At 46.6% G+C, this 16,692-nt stretch overlaps 2 protein-coding genes across 2 annotated transcripts; both read left to right on the top strand.

Moving 5' to 3' along the window:
* Positions 1-2,379: 2,379 nt before the first annotated feature.
* LOC150025510 (uncharacterized) lies at positions 2,380-3,438 on the top strand. Its single transcript, XM_090294072.1, has 2 exons — positions 2,380-2,744; positions 2,832-3,438. Exons 1-2 carry the CDS (start codon positions 2,380-2,382, stop codon positions 3,436-3,438), a joined length of 972 nt encoding a protein of 323 aa, XP_090150198.1.
* Positions 3,439-7,869: 4,431 nt separating this feature from the next.
* On the top strand, positions 7,870-11,600 carry LOC137825187 (uncharacterized). Its single transcript, XM_090294071.1, has 5 exons — positions 7,870-8,661; positions 8,969-9,071; positions 9,740-9,996; positions 10,239-10,643; positions 11,058-11,600. The coding sequence occupies exons 1-5, from the start codon at positions 7,870-7,872 to the stop codon at positions 11,598-11,600; spliced, it is 2,100 nt and encodes a 699-aa protein (XP_090150197.1).
* Positions 11,601-16,692: the final 5,092 nt, after the last annotated feature.

The raw sequence follows: 16,692 nt of genomic DNA, 5'->3' as shown, positions 1-16,692 counted from the left end.
TGACTACACAACCTTCTTCTTTTCGAACTTCCCAAATGGTCTCGGTGAACTAGACATGCTCAAGGTTTTCCAAAAACGGGCTCGAGTGAAAGAGGTCTTTATCTCACAAAGACTAAATAAATGGGGGAGGAGGTTTGGGTTTGTGAGATTCTTTGGTGTGAGTAATGTGGGGGGTCTAGAGAAAGAGTTGGACCAATTATACATAGGGAATAGGAAGTTATTTGTGAATGTTCCAAAATACCGAAGACATCAGCCTGTTCTAACTAGAACAGAGAGGAGGAACCCGAGAGCCCCATATTTGGTGAGTCAGAAGGATTCTATGAAGCATCATTAGAAGGATATGGAGATTAGTGGGAAACAACGAAATGAGGAGATGTGGGTGGAGAAGCAAGGGAAAAGGTCATATGCTGAAGTTGTAATAGGTGCAAGTGAAGAGCGGTGGAAGGGTCTGAGTATTAAAACGGAACAACATGTATTACCATGGATGGAAAAAAGTGTGGTGGGGAAGCTTAGAGATGTTACAGACGTTGACCAGCTGGGGGAGGAAGTAGTAAAAGGGGGCTTGAATATGGTTTGACTAAGAGCCTTGGGGGACAACATAGTATTACTTACACCTAGAGAATGGGAGAACATGGAGAATATTATAAAGCTAAATAGAGAGTGGTTTGATAGTGTGTTTGAAAGTCTTAAGCCATGGTCGGTATCCAGTGGCCCGAGCCACAAATCAGTATGGGTGTTACGGGTTACCATTGTCCTTCTGGAATAGGAACTGCTTCTCTAAAGTGATCGGAGTTCTGGCCCCGTCAACTACATTAATATCTGTTGATCACTCTTCTGAGTTATGGGAGAATGTGGAGTATGCTAGACTACATGTTCGCATTTTGAAATTTGAGAGTGTGAGAATGGCGAAGTGTGTGCGGGTTAATAATCTTTTATGTAACATTTTTATTGATGAGGAGATCCCAGTCTTTTATGAAAGTAGGTGTAAGGATAACCACTGTTCCATTGAGTCCTCCGATAGCGTTTCCTCTTCGGAAACATATATAGAGGAAACAAAATTTGTTGTGAACAATGGCGAGGAGGAGAACAGATTATCGGAAGGGGAGGAGCACCGATCAAAAAGGGAGGAGGAAGGAGAACTAAGAGTGGAAGACGATGAATAGTATCCGCCTAAGACAAATTTTCCTTTTGAGGATCTACTTCGGAAAGCAAAGATTGTTAGTGGAAAGATGCTAAAGCCGTAACAAAAGTAGAAAGAAAGGGGCAGACGGGATGTGAAGGTGTTGACACGCTATCTTTCTGTGATTGTCTACGGTGCAACTTTTATCAGTAACCCTTCACAAGTTGAGATGGCACAAATGGTGATGGATATTGAGTGTGAAAATAACCTAAAGGATCTCACTGGTGGTATGGGCCTTGATAGAAAGAAGGAGGCCCATTTTGTAGGGGGCTGGTCATCTTCGTCAGCCCAGATAGAAAATGATAACGTTGAGGTTGAGTACAGGTCAGATGAAGCGGAGTTTGGGTTAAGGGACGAAACAAGTCACCATAGTATGTCGAGCGAAAGCCCTATAGGAGGCCCAGGAGTGAGTGTCAGCAAAGCAAAACGCAAGGCCACCGCTGACGGCAGAATTTTAGGAATCACTGTGCCAGAGAATGCCTCATCATTGATGACGAGGGAATTCAATGGGGTGCAGTACGTGAATGGTGGCAATGGAGACGAAGGAGCAGCATGAATAGATGTGCTACGAGCGTCGCCCTCATTACAATTTTTAGGAGATGGGGAAGTAAGGCAGAGAAGTAAGTCTAATTCCCTGACACGACGGAGAAAGAAGAAAGGGCTTGCTGTTTTGGGGGAACCTCTCTCGCATTCGAGACGATCGGCAAGGATCAGTGAAAGATTTTCTCAGGTGGGCACCTCTTCTATGCACAGAGAAGGAATGTCAAATGCTTCCATTTCAGATAAGGATATTATAAATTGCAATTCTCGTTTGTATGCTCCTTGTAACATGCGGAATCATCTTATTTGTGGGCAATTGGAAAGCAAATTGGGTTATACTGTCGAGGGGATGAAGAGGAGGTTGTAAAAGAATATGATAGTATGGGAGTAAGAGATTCGGAGGTTATGAACAACCGTAAGGAGGGTAAAGTGAACGGTGTATTATGATAATCGTGAACTTGCATATAAGGGGTTTGGGGGGAGGCACAAAAGCGAGGTACTTGAGACAAATCATAGCGAGTGAGGAAGCGGAATTTGTTTGTCTACAAGAAACAAAATCAAAGATGCTCTCAGATGCTAAATGTTATTCTTTGTGAGGAGACAACAAAGTTGGATGGTTACATTATGAAGGAGACAATGGAAGTGGAAGTTTACTGTCGATGTGGCATAAAGAAGCGTTTAGTTACAATAGTCACTTGATGGGGAAGGGGTTCATTGTGATTTATGGTAATCATATCAAAGCTAACCACAGATGTGTAGTGGTAAACCTCTACACTGCCTGTAACCTGAGAGATAAGAAGACCCTTTGGGCGGAGCTGTCTAATATCAAAGCCACCTCACAAGATGTGGTTTGGTGTTTGTGTGGTGATTTTAACGCCACTAGAAGTCATAGGGAAAGGAAAGGAAGGACGGGCAGGGAGGACCATGCAAGTGAGATTAAAGGTTTTAATAACTTCATCGATGCCAACCTTTTGCTTGATCTTCCTATTGTGGGTAAAAAATTCATGTGGTTTACTTCTAATGGGTCAGCAAAGAGCAGACTAGATAGAGTGCTTGTATCTGAGGAGTGGATGGAAATATGGCCTATGTGCAAACAGTATGTGTAACGAAGGGAAGTCTCTGACCACTGTGCTATAGTGGTGAAGTCTGTGGATAAAGATTGGGGTCCTAAGCCCTTCAGAACCATTAATGCTTGGTTTACGGAGAGGGGCTTCTGTGAGATGGTGAAGGATAAATGGAACTCTTACACAGTTCAGGGGAGCACATTTTTGAAGATCAAAGAGAAGTTGAAGTGTCTGAAGGGTAATCTAAAAGTGTGGAACAGGGAAGTGTTCGACAATATGTATACAAGTAAGAAGAGGATAATGCAGGAAATTGAGGATCTTGATTGCCAAGATTGCAATGGTACCCTCAGGGTATCTGATGGATTAAAAAGATGTGAGTTGGTAAGTCGCCTACAGGAAGTTGATAAAAAGTTAGATTCTCTTATTTGCAAAAAAGCTAGAGCAAGCTGGTTCAGGAATGGGGACTCATGTACTAAATTCTATCACTCGACTCTGAAATGGAGAAGACTCAGAAATGAAGTAAAGGGTGTTGAGATCGGGGGTTTATGGTGTGAGGAACCTAGTACAATACGCCTAGAAGCGAAGAAGCTCTTTGAGAATAGATTCAAATCCACGAAAGATTTTGGAGTTAGACTTGGATGCGATCGAGTTTAAGACCCTGTCGGTAGAGGATAATCTGAGCACTATAGCTGGCTTTACAGAGAAGGAAATAAGGGATGCTATGTGGCAATGTGAAGGCACAAAGAGTCCAGGCCCTGGGATTCAACTTTAACTTTCTTAAGAAAAATTGGGAGGTCATAAAAGATGAAGTTGTGGAAGTGGTGGTTCTCTTTCAAGAATCTGGGTGTATTCCAAAGGGTTGTAACGCCTCTTTCGTTGCGCTGGTACCTAAGGTTAGGGACCCCTCTAGTCTAGAGCAATATAGACCAATCTCTTTAGTGGGTGCTATGTACAAAATCATAGCAAAGTTGTTGGCAGACAAGATTAAGAAAGTGCCCTCTTTTGTTATTGATGAAAGTCAATCGGCATTCCTGAAGGATAGAGGGATCCTCGACAATGTACTTTTGGCTAATGAGGTGGTAGAGGAGGGAGAAGCGGCCTGTGTTTACAGGTGGACTTCGAAAAAGCATATGACTCAATTAGATGGGAATTCCTTTATGATATGCTACATAGGTTGGGGTTTCAAAATAGATGGATTATGTGGATACGAGGGTGCTTGGAAAACACTACTGTGTTTGTGTTAGTAAATGGGTGCCCCACAGAGGAATTTAAACCGTCTAGATGGTTGAGGCAGGGCGATCCTTTAGCACCATTTCTTTTTTTAGTGGTGGCTGAAGGTCTTGTCGGGCTAGTAAGGCAAGCTGTGAAGGCAAACTTGTTATCTGGCATCAAAATCGGAAGCAAGGAGTTTGAGTTGTGCTTCCTTCAGTTTGTAGACGATACCTTGTTCCTTTGTAAGAACACCTTCAACAATGTGGTGACTCTGAAGGCTAGCCTCAGGATTGAAGATCAATTTTCATAAGTCAAAGTTAGCAAGTATAAATATCCTACAAAGAGATATTGATTGCTACACGAGAACCCTGAATTGTGCTCAGATGGGAATTCCGTTTAATTACTTGGGTCTAGAAGTGGGGGGAAACCCAAGGAAGAAAAAGTTTTGGGAGCCTGTTCTAAACAAGTTAAAATCAAGGCTTAATGTGTGGAAAAGAAGATTCTTATCTAAGGCAGGAAGAATTTGTCTAATCAAGTATGTTATCACTGCCTTACCGCTTTACTACCTGTCTCTGTTCAAAGCTCTGGAGTCGGTATGCAAAAGCATTATTAGTATTCAAAGGAGGTTTTTGTGGGGCTGGGGTAAGGAGAAAAGAACGATGTCATGGGTCAGTTGGAAAAATTTATGTAAACCAAGAGATGAATGATGAATCTGGGTGTTTTACAATGAGTTCTGCATATGAACACCTACATAAGCCTGAAAGGGGTTTATATATTGATGTTTTCAAATACCTATGGAAGGTTAAGGCATTCCCTAATGTGGTGAGCGATGGAGTTTGTTGAGTACTAAGGCGGCGGGCTGATGAGTGCAGTGAAAGCATGGTCATGGATGGAGGATGCTGTGTAGTTTAAAGAGGACTAAGGTTAAATTCCTTAGTCTAAAAGTGCATTTCAGGTTTTATAAATAGATGGTGCGGCAATCAGCCATAAGCTGAGGAAGGCTTATACCTTACTCAAATTTGTTGCAGTGTTGAAGCTGCTGTGAAGGTTTTTTCTGTGAATGGAGCTGTTGGACGGTGGAAGGGGAAGACTAAAGCTAGGTAGTAAAAGGCATTGAATTGCAGTAGATCTCAATTATGTTCTGTTTTTTAAGTTTGTAGTTGCTGGTTGGTCAGGGTTCTGGATTGTGGCTACTGTTTAGGATGGTGTGTTGGCTGGTTTTCTAACCTTGCATAGATTGTTTTTGCATTGTGTAGATGGTATACCTGCTGTTTGATCTAGTCAAGTCAGAAGTCTTGGATTTATGCTGAACTAAGTCTGGTATGGTGGGTTAGGGGGGTGGTGTAGCGCCATTCTGCTATGTGACAGGTTGTTTTGTATCTGAATTTTGTGCTGGTCCACTTGGTGACATGCTTTAGATGGCTTAAGCTTTGCATGATCTCTATAGCATGTTTCCAATAACATAAAGCTAAAGAAATGGTGAGGATGGACTGATGGTTCAAGTGTAAATTCAACAACCCTACAATGATGTTGAGGCCGTAGGTACCAAATGTTAATGGGGATTGTACAACTTTTTTTCCCTTTGTACGTAGGTACTGGGAAGAATTTCCTGGGTTATAAAGTGTACCGACCCGTCCTCAGCTCGGGCGTTGACCAAAGTCATGGTGGGGCACCGAAGGCTGGGTCCACTGGGAGGTTGGCAGGACGGGCTAGAGTCTCGGTAGGCTCACAGATAAGGGGAGTCGAGGAGGGGACGACATCAAGGCAGGGCATGGAGGCCTCGGGCCTTGGTAACCCAATAGCGAAAAAGGTGGTTTCCAAGCCACACTCCAGTTATCAGTAAGGGAGAGGCCTAGATCACCAAGCGTCCATGCATGGGGTGTGGACGACACGGTGGGGTGTGCCACAATCAAAGAGCCACTAGGAAAGAGACGACTCGTAAGGGTCACGTCCCAGGGGTGATCAACATGCATGGCACGTGAATAAGACAGGAAACTCCTAGGGCGGATGACCCAGAGATTGGGTGCATGAGTTGGCATCCAAGTGGTCAACCCGCGCCAGTTGCGCTTTATCAGGTTAGTCTTACGCACTAGACGACCCTAAGACTGGGTGATAGTGTCGCTAAGACGCACCTACAGTAAGCTTAAGTCACAGTTAGCAAGAGGGGCAGAGACACTGAAAGGTATATAAAGAGAAACAACTAGCATAACAAGGTACGCATTTCTAATGCAAGTAACACACATAGAGAACAAACACATACAGCTCTCAGAATTTAGAGTTTTTTGGTGTTTCTTTGCCCGGTGTTTGACTTGAGCGTCGGAGTGCAAACGACCGCGAGGGCGTCCTTTGTCTCTTATGTTTTCAGGTGGTTCCGTTACGGAGAGGCACGTAAGGAGGAGGGATTCTTGGACGCGCAACTGTCGTAGAGGCACAAGACGCTTTAGGTCAACCGGCGGGAACATTTGGCGCTCACCGTGGGGCACGATCTAAAACGGTTGTCCCAACTGCAAGAGCTGAGAAAGATTCATCAAGAATCGATCAAGATGAGGAATACGATGCAAGGATCTGCTGCGCCAATCGGGGGCGAGGGTCTTACTCTACAGCAGGTTATGGAGATGATGCAGGGCCTTCAAGAAGCAATGGCAGCTGCAAGAACTGATCAAGAACGCATCAAAATTGATCTGGCTGCGTCGCAAGCAAGAAACGAAGAACTACACCGAACCAATGAAGAGTTGCGCCGTGATTTGCGAAACCAGGCAGGGGATCGTGAAACAGAGAAACGAGAATGTGTTACTCCTCCCAAGGAATTTTCCATACCTTTTTCGCAGGTGATTATGGATGTTGTGATATCAGCTACGTTCGTGGGACTGAAAGCCACGTTCACTGGGATGGAGGATCCAGAGGCTCATCTCACAGCTTTCCATACGCAGAAGATGTTGGTTGGTGGTTCTGATGCAGTAAGGTGCAAATTGTTCATGAGCACGTTGGTAGGGACGGTGATGGATTGGTTCATCAGCCTCCCTGACGGCCACGTGACGTCATTTGCCCAGTTGTCAAAGTCTTTCAGGGAACAATACATTGTGAATCGTGCTCCCTCACCCAATTCTTACGATCTCTTCGATGTAAGGCAGTACCAGGGTGAGTCGCTAAAGGAGTTTGTTAACCGTTTTGGGGCGCAGATGGTAAAGGTCAACACCAAGGACGAGACGATGATGATTCACGCGTTCAGGAAGGGGATTTGTCCAGGGCCTTTCAGTGAATCACTCATCAGAAACCGCCCCAAAACCTTCGCTGAGATTAGGCGTCGTGCAGTGGCTCACATCGCAGCAGAAGGGGAGGTGAATGAAAAGCGCGTGTGTGTTGTCCCCACGCACCTACGAGCGCCAACGCGTGCGCAGCCTATGAGGGTGCATGAGGCTGCAACAAAGAAGAGGAACCCTAGGAAAAAGCTGCCCTACGAGCCTAGGATGCCTCAGGCTAGGGGGCGTGCAAGGGAGAATAAGCATGTGAGGCATAATTTTGTGGTAGAGTTGAAAGATCTGATAGTCGTGCCCAACATAGCAGAGAGGTTGAGGATGCCGCCCAATACTGACAAGAAGTTGGGACCTCACAAGGAGGCTTGGTGTGAGTTTCATCAAGCGTTTGGTCACCCCACGCAACTGCTTGGCGTTGGGGCACCAGTTGGATGAGCTGGTGAAGAGTGGGTTCCTAAATGATTACTTGGCGGAGCCAGAGAGGACTGAGACCCCAGCAGCGTCAGGGGAGGATCAGGGGCATGAAATTCCCGTTCATGGGGAGATCCACACCATCTCGGGGGGTTTCTCAGGTGGAGGGTGCACTGCCTCTCAGCGCAAAAGGTATGCACGATCGGTGATGTCAGTAGAGGCGCAAGCGGTGAATGACGTGCTCGACGTCGACCTTACTTTCACGAAGGCCGATCTTCGAGATGTTGTTCTTCATGACAACAACCCTATGGGGATCTCTGTTATAACTGCATGGAGGAGGGTGCACCGAGTGCTAGTGGACCAAGGCAGCTCGACGGATGTGATATTTTGGTCCACCTTTAATAAGCTGCAGTTGTCTCCCGATCAGCTAAGGCCTTACACTGGGTTTTTGTATGGCTTCGCGGGAGACCAGATGGAGGTACGAGGGCATTTGGAGTTAAGGACCACCTTTACGGATGTTGTTGCCTCCCGCACGAAGAGTATAAGGTACTTGGTGGTCAACGCTTCCTCAGCCTATAATATTCTGTTGGGGAGGTTCATGGTTACAGAGCGCCCACTTAGAAGAGACGGGGACGCCCGCGCAGAAAGCGCTCAGGAGATACGACCCGAACCAGCAGGGGACATCGTTGAGAGACAGATCGGGGGTAGAACGTTTAAGCTAGGTAATTCGTTGCACCGGGCGGAGCAAGACCAGGTTGTTAGGGTGATAGCACGGCACCTGGATGCTTTCGCCTGGTCCGCCTCGGACATACTAGGTATAAACCCAGATTTCCTGTGTCACTGCCTCACGGTGGACCCCAAGGTCAGGCCCGTCCGCCAGAGAAGAAGGAAGTTCAATGAAGAGTGGCGGCAGGTCATCAAGGAAGAAACGAAGAAGTTGCTGAGTGTCGGCCACATTAGGGAGATTCAATACCCTGAATGGCTGGAAAATGTGGTCTTGGTGAAGAAGACCAACGGGAAGTGGAGAATGTGTGTGGACTTCACCGACCTCACACAAGGCATGCCCAAAGGATTTGTACCCCCTACCAAGCATCGATGCCTTGGTGGACAGCACATCGGGCTGTAAGATGCTTAGTTTCTTATATGCTTTCTCCGGGTACAACCAAATCAAGATGCACCCCAGAGACGAGTGCAAGATGGCGTTTATGACCGAGACGTCTTGTTACTGTTACACGGTGATGCCCTTCGGGCTCAAGAATGCGAGGAATGTGAAGGCCTATGTGGATGACATGGTGGTGACCTCGTAGGCGAGGGATCAACATGTGTTAGATCTGGAAGAGCTATTTGCGACAATAGCTAAGTATCGGTTGAAGCTAAACCATGAGAAGTGCGTGTTCAGGGTCAAGGCGGGTAAGTTCTTGGGTTTCCTACTCACTGAGCGGGGGATAGAGGCAAATTCGGAGAAGTGTGCGGCAATCCTTGCCATGAGAAGCCCGACCTCGGTGAAGGAGGTGCAGCATTTGACCGGGCGGATGGCTGCCCTGTCCAGATTCGTGTTAGTTGGAGGGGAAAAAGAACACCCCTACTTCCAGTGTTTAAGGAGCAATAGCCGGTTCGTATGGACTAAAGAGTGCGAGGAGGCATTCCTTAAGTTAAAGGAGTATCTGGCTACCCCTCCCGTATTGTGCAAGTCGCAGTTAGGCACTCTGCTCTGATTGTACTTTGCTGTAACGGAGCGGGCGATTAGCTCGGTCCTCGTCCAAGAGCAGAACCAGGTGCAGAAACCAATATACTTTGTGAGCAAAGTATTGCAAGGACCAGAGGTGAGGTACCAACCCTAGAGAAGGCGGTCCTGGCCGTGGTGTTCTCGGCTATGAGGCTTCGTCATTACTTCCAAAGTTTCATAGTGGTGGTAATGACGGACTTGCCTATCTGAAAGGTGCTGCAGAAGCCGGACGTGGCAGGAAGGATGGTGCGTTGGGCAGTGGAGCTCTCGAAGTTCGATATTCAGTATGAACCCCAAGGCCCCATCAAAGGCTAGGTGTATGAGGATTTTGTGGTAGAGTTCTCCCTGACAGATGCACAGCAAGGGGAGGAGGCCAGCTTCAGATGGGTGCTCTCAGTGGATGGGTCATCCAACCAGCAAGGTAGCGGAGCTGGCGTGATCTTGGAAGGACCAAGTGGGTTATTGATTGAGCAGGCCTTAAGGTTCGCTTTCAAAGCCAGCAACAACCAGGCGGAGTATGAAGCCCTCATAGCCGGGATGCTCTTAGCTAAAGAGATGGGAGCACGGAGCTTGCTGGCAAAGAGTGATTCCCTATTAGTCACAGGTCAGGTAACTGGGGAATATCAAGCTAAGGACCCACATATGGCCGCGTACCTGGGGTACGTCCAAGTCTTTAAGAGTTCGTTTGCGGTGTTTGAGCTGGTGCACGTCCCGAGAGAGCAAAATGGCCGAGCTAACTTGCTACCCAAGCTTTCCAGTTCGGGTAAGGGGGAAGGCAGAGGACGGTGATACAAGAAACCCTTAAAGCACCACGAACATTCGTCGTTGATAATATGGTGGGTGTACATCAGGTCAGTACGATTAGGGGAAGGGCGAGGAGTCATCGATCGTTGACTCAGGAGACGCTGAGAACACCCAGTGTAGGCACTTACCCGGTCTCGCAGGAGGACCCTATGCAGGTATGCGCAGTCGAGGAATGGGACACATGGATGACACCCTATAGGCACTACCTAGCCGATGGGATACTCCCATTGGAACCCGCGGAGGGCAAGAAGATAAAGAGGAACTCCGCCAAGTACACCCTTGTGGATGGGGAATTGTTCAGACATGGGTTCACCCACCCAATCTTGGTGTGTGTAAGCGGATACCAGTGTACACGAATAATGGCTGAGCTCCACAAGGGAATCTATGGTAGCCAGGTCGGTGGTAGGTCCCTGGCATTGAAGGTCGTTCGTGCAGGGTATTATTGGCCAACAGTAAGAGAAGATTGCATGAGGTACACCCAGCGGTGCAAGCAGTGTCAACAGCACGCCGATTGGCACAAGGCGCCGCCAGAAGAGCTGAGGTCGATTTACAGCCCGTGGCCATTTCACATATGGGGAATCGACATTCTGGGGCCCTTTCCTTTGGCGGTAAGACAGATGAAGTATCTTGTAGTGGCCATAGAATACTTTACGAAGTGGATAGAGGCTGAGCCAGTAGTGCAAATCACAGCTCACAAGATCCAACACTTCGTGTGGAAGAATATAGTGTGTCGTTTTGGTGTGTCAAAGCGTCTAGTCTCTGATAATGGCACACAGTTTGCGAACCAGCAGCTGGGCAAGCTGTGCACGGATATCGTAATAAAGCAGGTGTTCGCATCGGTTGAGCATCCCCAAACAAATGGGCAGGTTGAGTCGGCCAACAGAGTCCTACTCAGGGGTCTGAAGAGAAGACTTGAGAAGGCTAAAGGAACATGGGTAGAGGAGGTTCCTAGAATAGTGTGGGCTTACCACACCACGCCTCAGTCCACCACCAGAGAGATACCCTTCAGCTTGGTGTACGGGTTAGACGCAATGATTCCGGTAGAGATCCAGGAGAGCTCGCCACGATTTCAGAACTTCGTAGCTGAGGAGTCCAACGAAGAGAGAAAGGCGAACCTGGATCTACTAGATGAGGTCAGAGAAGAGGCCAGAATTAAAGTTGAAGCGTTAAAGAGAAGGGTGGAGTACAATCATAGCTTGAAGCTAAGGTCACGGCAGTTTCAGATTGCCGACCTAGTAATGCGCAAAGCCCACCCATATCAGCTAGAGAATAAGTTGTCCCCCAAGTGGACTGGCCCTTTCAGGGTGACGGAGGTCCTGGGAAATGGGGCGTACAGACTCGAGACTCTGGAGGGAGGCGCAATTCCTCATACTTGGAATGCGACCAATCTCAAATTTTATTTCAGCTAAACTCTAGCATTGTTAAAGTTGTTAGCATTAAAGCGTTGTTAACAAGTTAACAATTAAAGGCAGACTGGCTAGCAAGCAACACAACAAAACATGTAAGGGAAGAGCAAATTGTATTAAATTACAAAATTGTTGGAGGGCATAAGTTTTAAGGTCAGAGTTACACAAGCTCCTTCTAAGGACGCCTAGGCACAATCTGCACATCAATGATGTAGTTTGACGTCGCGAAGGGGGAGACGTCCATCTCAGGATGCTTGCAAGCAACCTAAGCAAGAGCATCTTCGAACCCTACTGCGTAGGTGTCGGCGGCATCATCGATAAGCTCCACCTTGGGTTTCCCAAAGGCTTCAGCTTGTGTGGTGAGCTCCGCCTTGGCGTTCTCGAGGGCTTCAGTTTGCGCGGTGAGTTTGGCCTCCACCTTCCCTAGTTTTACCTGTCGATCTGTGGCCCGTTCTTCAAGTCTGGCCATCTTAGCCTTGTTGGCCTCAGCTTCTTCTTAGAGTCCCACCACCTGGGTACGTAGTGGCACAACTTTGCCCAGCAGAGTGGTGTACTCTTGGCCCTTGTCGTGAAGTTTCTTATTGGCTTCCAGCTCGACCTGTCGGAGGGCACTTAGTTCCTGGTTCATTGCAGTCTCACGGTTGAAGAAGACCTGAGCCTGTTGCGCAAGTTGTTCCTTTACCAGAGCCAGTTCTTCAGCCAAAGCTAGTTGCTCTTTTGCCTTTAACTCTGCCTCATGGGAGAAGGCGTCAGCTTGGGCAAAGAATTCACCAAGGCTGAGAGCCAAGCTCCCCCACGCGGCCTTTTCGTTGGAGCCTCCCATGGCCCCTTTCTGGTAGCCTTTAAGGATTTGTTGAAGAACCAGGGGCAGGCTCAAGGGCATTTTCACCCCCACCCTCGAGCGCGAAAAGGCTTTGGGGGGATGATGCACTAAGGGGGTGATCCCTGAGCGAGGCAGGGTGCCCAGCGGCGGAAGAATGTGAGATGGCCGCCACCGGCACCCTGCGCTTTTTGAAGACAAGGTCACCCGTAGTGTCTGCATCGTCATCAGACACGATCTCCACCACCCGCTTAAGGGGGGCTAGAGCAGAGGAGGCCCCAGCGGCAGCTAAGGGCACGACATCAAGAGGGACTGGGGTAGAGGAGGCCCCAGCGGCAGCCAAGGGCACGACGTCGAGAGGGGTTGAGGGGGCAGGAGAGGGTGCAGCTGGTGCGATGTTTGGAGCAAGGGTTGAGGCACCTACACCAGTGGTCGCCTTTTCACGAAGAGCCAAGACCTCCGCCAGCTTTGCTCGCTTCTCTTCGTTCAGCACCATGCCTACACCCATAACAAGGAGAGATGAGAACTTGGTAAGACAAAATTAAGTAAGAAATCAACACAGGCATAAGTAAGAGTAAAGCATGGTAGAATTGAGAGAAAGGTCGTGAGCAGGTTTTTTATACCAATGTAGCCAGCAAACCCTGTTGGGATGTACTCATTCTTGATGAGCTTAGCAGTGTTGAAGATTGCCCCAAGACTAGTTAGCACCTGGCATACCTCACGATCAGCAGAGGATAGCTCATCGAGGGTCTTGACCTTTTTAAGGGACAATTTCCCCACCCAGTACAAGGGGAATCCGTCCAAAGCGGAGCGGTCGTGCTCAGAGCAGCACACCCTGAAGAATTTCCCCTTGAAACTTTTGTAGGATTGCTGGAACAGGGTGAGGATGACTCTTCCTGTCACCCCGCTGAAACTTACCTAGAGGTTTTTCCTAAGGTTTTTTGGCCTCAAAGAAATGGAGAAAGACATCTACTGTGGGTGGATGGCCAAAGTGATTACAAAGGATGGAGAAGGCCCTTAAAAAGGCCCAGCTGTTGGGATGCATTTGGGCAGGGGCAACGTTTACTTCAGTTAATAGCTCCCTCTCGAAGTTGGTAAAGGGAAGGCGCTGCCTAATGCGTTTAAAGACCGTTTGGTAGAAGAAGAAGAAGGGTTCTCCCTCATTGGCACGGTTGTCTACGCATACGGGTTCGCCCTCCGCACAGGGACGAACTGAGATATAGGCATCACTCTCTCTCCCGAACGCCCTACCCTTGAACTCAGGCTCGTTGTCTAGGTGTGCCCTCCAGTCCGCGATAGAAGTGAGGGAGGAGGTTTCGGCAAGGAGTTCAGCGAACGCCCAGGGATACATGCTCTTGTAGTTGGCGTTGGGTGGAGGGTTGGATGTGACCTTCGTTCGTGCCATGACGAAGGAAGCTAAAAAGCAAGAAAAGAAGAAGGTAAGGGTTCAGCAAGAAGAAAACCCTAAACCCTAAGCGACATTAAGTCCCAGCCACTTGTTTAAAACATGTGTGCGCTGATTAAGGCAGGAACAGGAAAATGTCACTTCGGTACACTATACACGTCCTGTCACATGAAGCCACGTTGGTCGGCAGGGCGAGGTCATAGTCTATTTGCTGAACAAGTTGACAGCTCGAGACTGGAGGGCTTGTGTACCGACCCGTCCTCGGCTCGGGCGTTAACCAAAGTCATGGTGGGGCCCTGAAGGCTGGGTCCACTGGGAGGTTGGCAGGACGGGCCAGAGTCTCGATAGGCTCACAGATAAGGGGAGCCGAGGAGGGGGCGGCATCAAGGCAGGGCGTGGAGGCTTCGGGCCTCGGTAACCCAACAGTAAAGATGGACCAAAAAAGGTGGTTTCCAAGCCACACTCCAGTTATTAGTAAGGGAGAGGCCTAGATCACCAAGCGTCCATGCATGGGGTGTGGACGACACGGTGGTGTGTGCCACAATCAAAGAGCCACTAGGAAAGAGACGACTCGTAAGGGTCACGTCCCAGGGGTGATCTGCATGCATGGCACGTGAATAAGACAGGGAACTCCCAGGGCGGATGACCCAGAGATTGGGTGCATGAGTTGGCATCCAAGTGGTCATCTTGCGCTAGTTGCACTTTGACAGGGTAGTCTTACGCATTAGACGGCCCTAAGATTGGGTGATAGTGTCGCTAAGACATACCTACAATAAGCTTAAGTCACAGTTAGCAAGAGGGGCAGAGACACTGAAAGGTATATAAAGGGAAACAACTAGCATAACAAGGTACGCATTTCTAATGCAAGTAACACACAGAGAGAATACACACACAGAGCTCTCAGAATTTAGAGTTTTTTGGTGTTTCTTTGCCCGGTGTTTGACTTGAGCGTCGGAGTGCAAATGGCCGCGAGGGTGCCTTTGTCTCTTGTGTTTTCAGGTGGTTCCGTCGGGGAAAGGCACATAAGGAGGAAGGATTCTTGGACGCGCAACTGTCGTAGACGCACAAGACGCTTTAGGTCAACCGGCGGGAACATAAAAAATGTACTTTTCTGTTGTGAAGGAAGTGGTTAATGATCTTATAGAGGTAGTCTTCTCTCTTTAAGAGTGCAGGGGTAGTTTTGGGGAAGTTCTTTATGAAGCAAAGGCTGGATTTTTAGTGATCCTATTTTTGGAGGGGTTTTAGGATAGCTTTTATGTCCTAATCTTTTTTAGCGTTGTATACGGGTTGGGATACCCTTGAAGTATCCCTTTAATTCATTTTAATTCTTTGCTGATAAAAAAAAAGTTAAATATAATTAATATAAAAAATAACACTAATCTAGTCGACACTTTTAAATAATAAATAGAAATAATTTTAATTTTATTTGTAGAATTAGTTTAACCTACACTATAAATAATTAAGTATTTAATTAATGTAAATTTATAGTCTTGGTCAAGTCGATACTTCCTAAGGATAAAGAAAAAATTATGTAGTTCTATTGAATAGTTTCAAAAGTGCAAAGCGTTGACATATAACACCTGCTTATGAATGTGAATTTTAAATCAAATTACTATCCAACAAAAATTTGAATTACAAATCCAATAGGATTTGAATACAACACATAATTATTTCCAATCAAATTGTAATTTGAAATGAAAATGTAGTATGAGACCTTGTATTGTAGTTGAAATTGTAATTTGAAATAAAAATCTAATTTTGATAATGAAATTTATTTTGAAATCCAAAATAAAATTACATTTGCAAATCCAATTTAAATTTAAAGTCCATATTTCCATGGTTGGAGTGCATGACCACCTCGGAACTTGGGTTAAGATATTAAGGGCAACTTTTTTTAATCGGTCCATGAATGCTCACAATGACTTCGCTTTTTTATCTAATGTTAACCAACATGATTGATGTTAGGTGATGGGGTTTCCTCGTCGCAAACTTCGCTCTGAACTTCGTAAGTAAAGTGTCAAAGTAATCAATAGAGTTAGGTGGGAGACAATTAAAACAACTCAAGGAAACTCCTTTCAGGGATGTTGGGAAAACTCGACATAAGATGATGGCAGAGCTCCCTACACACAACCACATAATAAGGAATATGAAGACTTAGAAGTTGTTTATGGATTTATTTGCACATATGGGTCTAGTTGGGCTTTTGTTTATTTTTGTAGGCCCAATCAAGAGGACAACTCTAGGGTGAAGGAATGTACAAACATATCCAAGAACACCTCCAAGTCATCGAAACATAAGCTAGAGCTTTGGTGACTAATCAACATTACTTTTGGGCCAAACTTTAGCTTAAATAAATTGTATAAAGTTGTTTAGGATTTCATGGGGCCATGTATTGAGTTTAGTAGCATAAAATAATTGAACCAAATATTTGGGCCAAGTAACATAGGTTTTTAGGCTTGTATTTGGACCAATAGTAAAATAGGTTTAGTTAGGATTAAAAGTGACTAGTTAGGGTAACAATTTGGCTTCTTTGAGCCCAATGTAACCCTAAAATGTCTAAGGTATATTAGAGGACGAAAATTACCTTGGAATGGAGCACATGGACGTCCACATGGCAGCCTAAGAGTGGAGAGGATTTAGCATGAAAGGTGTGAGCTAAATATGGAAAGCATGACTCCACATGACACATTTTCATTGGAGAGTTTTATTTTGAATTTTCAAATTTTGGCTCCAAAATGTTCAGCCCTCTCTCCTATAAATTGAGGTGTTTGGCTCGTGAATTAATAAGATCAATTTTATGAGTGTTATGTTGCCAAGTTGCTAGCTTTTACACTCTCTTGTCTATACCTCTATAGGTTAGACACCTTTGG

The sequence above is a fragment of the Phaseolus vulgaris genome, chromosome 8, assembly GCF_051622355.1.
Source record: "Phaseolus vulgaris cultivar YP4 chromosome 8, ASM5162235v1, whole genome shotgun sequence".
In the NCBI taxonomy this organism is placed as follows: domain Eukaryota; kingdom Viridiplantae; phylum Streptophyta; class Magnoliopsida; order Fabales; family Fabaceae; genus Phaseolus; species Phaseolus vulgaris.
Note: the sequence above shows the minus strand (reverse complement) of the source record. Positions and strands in the feature narration are given on the sequence as shown.

What these genes read in the sequence shown, in the direction of transcription:
- LOC150025510 (XM_090294072.1), top strand. Translation starts at nt 2,380, where the DNA reads ATGTGGCATAAAGAAGCGTTTAGTTACAATAGTCACTTGATGGGGAAG. An exon ending in ATGTGGTTTACTTCTAATGG is followed by an intron (nt 2,745 to 2,831) that starts GTCAGCAAAGAG and finishes TGTGTAACGAAG; the next exon opens with GGAAGTCTCTGACCACTGTG.
- LOC137825187 (XM_090294071.1), top strand. Translation starts at nt 7,870, where the DNA reads ATGTCAGTAGAGGCGCAAGCGGTGAATGACGTGCTCGACGTCGACCTT. An exon ending in CGTGTTCAGGGTCAAGGCGG is followed by an intron (nt 9,072 to 9,739) that starts GTAAGTTCTTGG and finishes TCTCCCTGACAG; the next exon opens with ATGCACAGCAAGGGGAGGAG. An exon ending in CCCTATTAGTCACAGGTCAG is followed by an intron (nt 9,997 to 10,238) that starts GTAACTGGGGAA and finishes GGTGTACATCAG; the next exon opens with GTCAGTACGATTAGGGGAAG.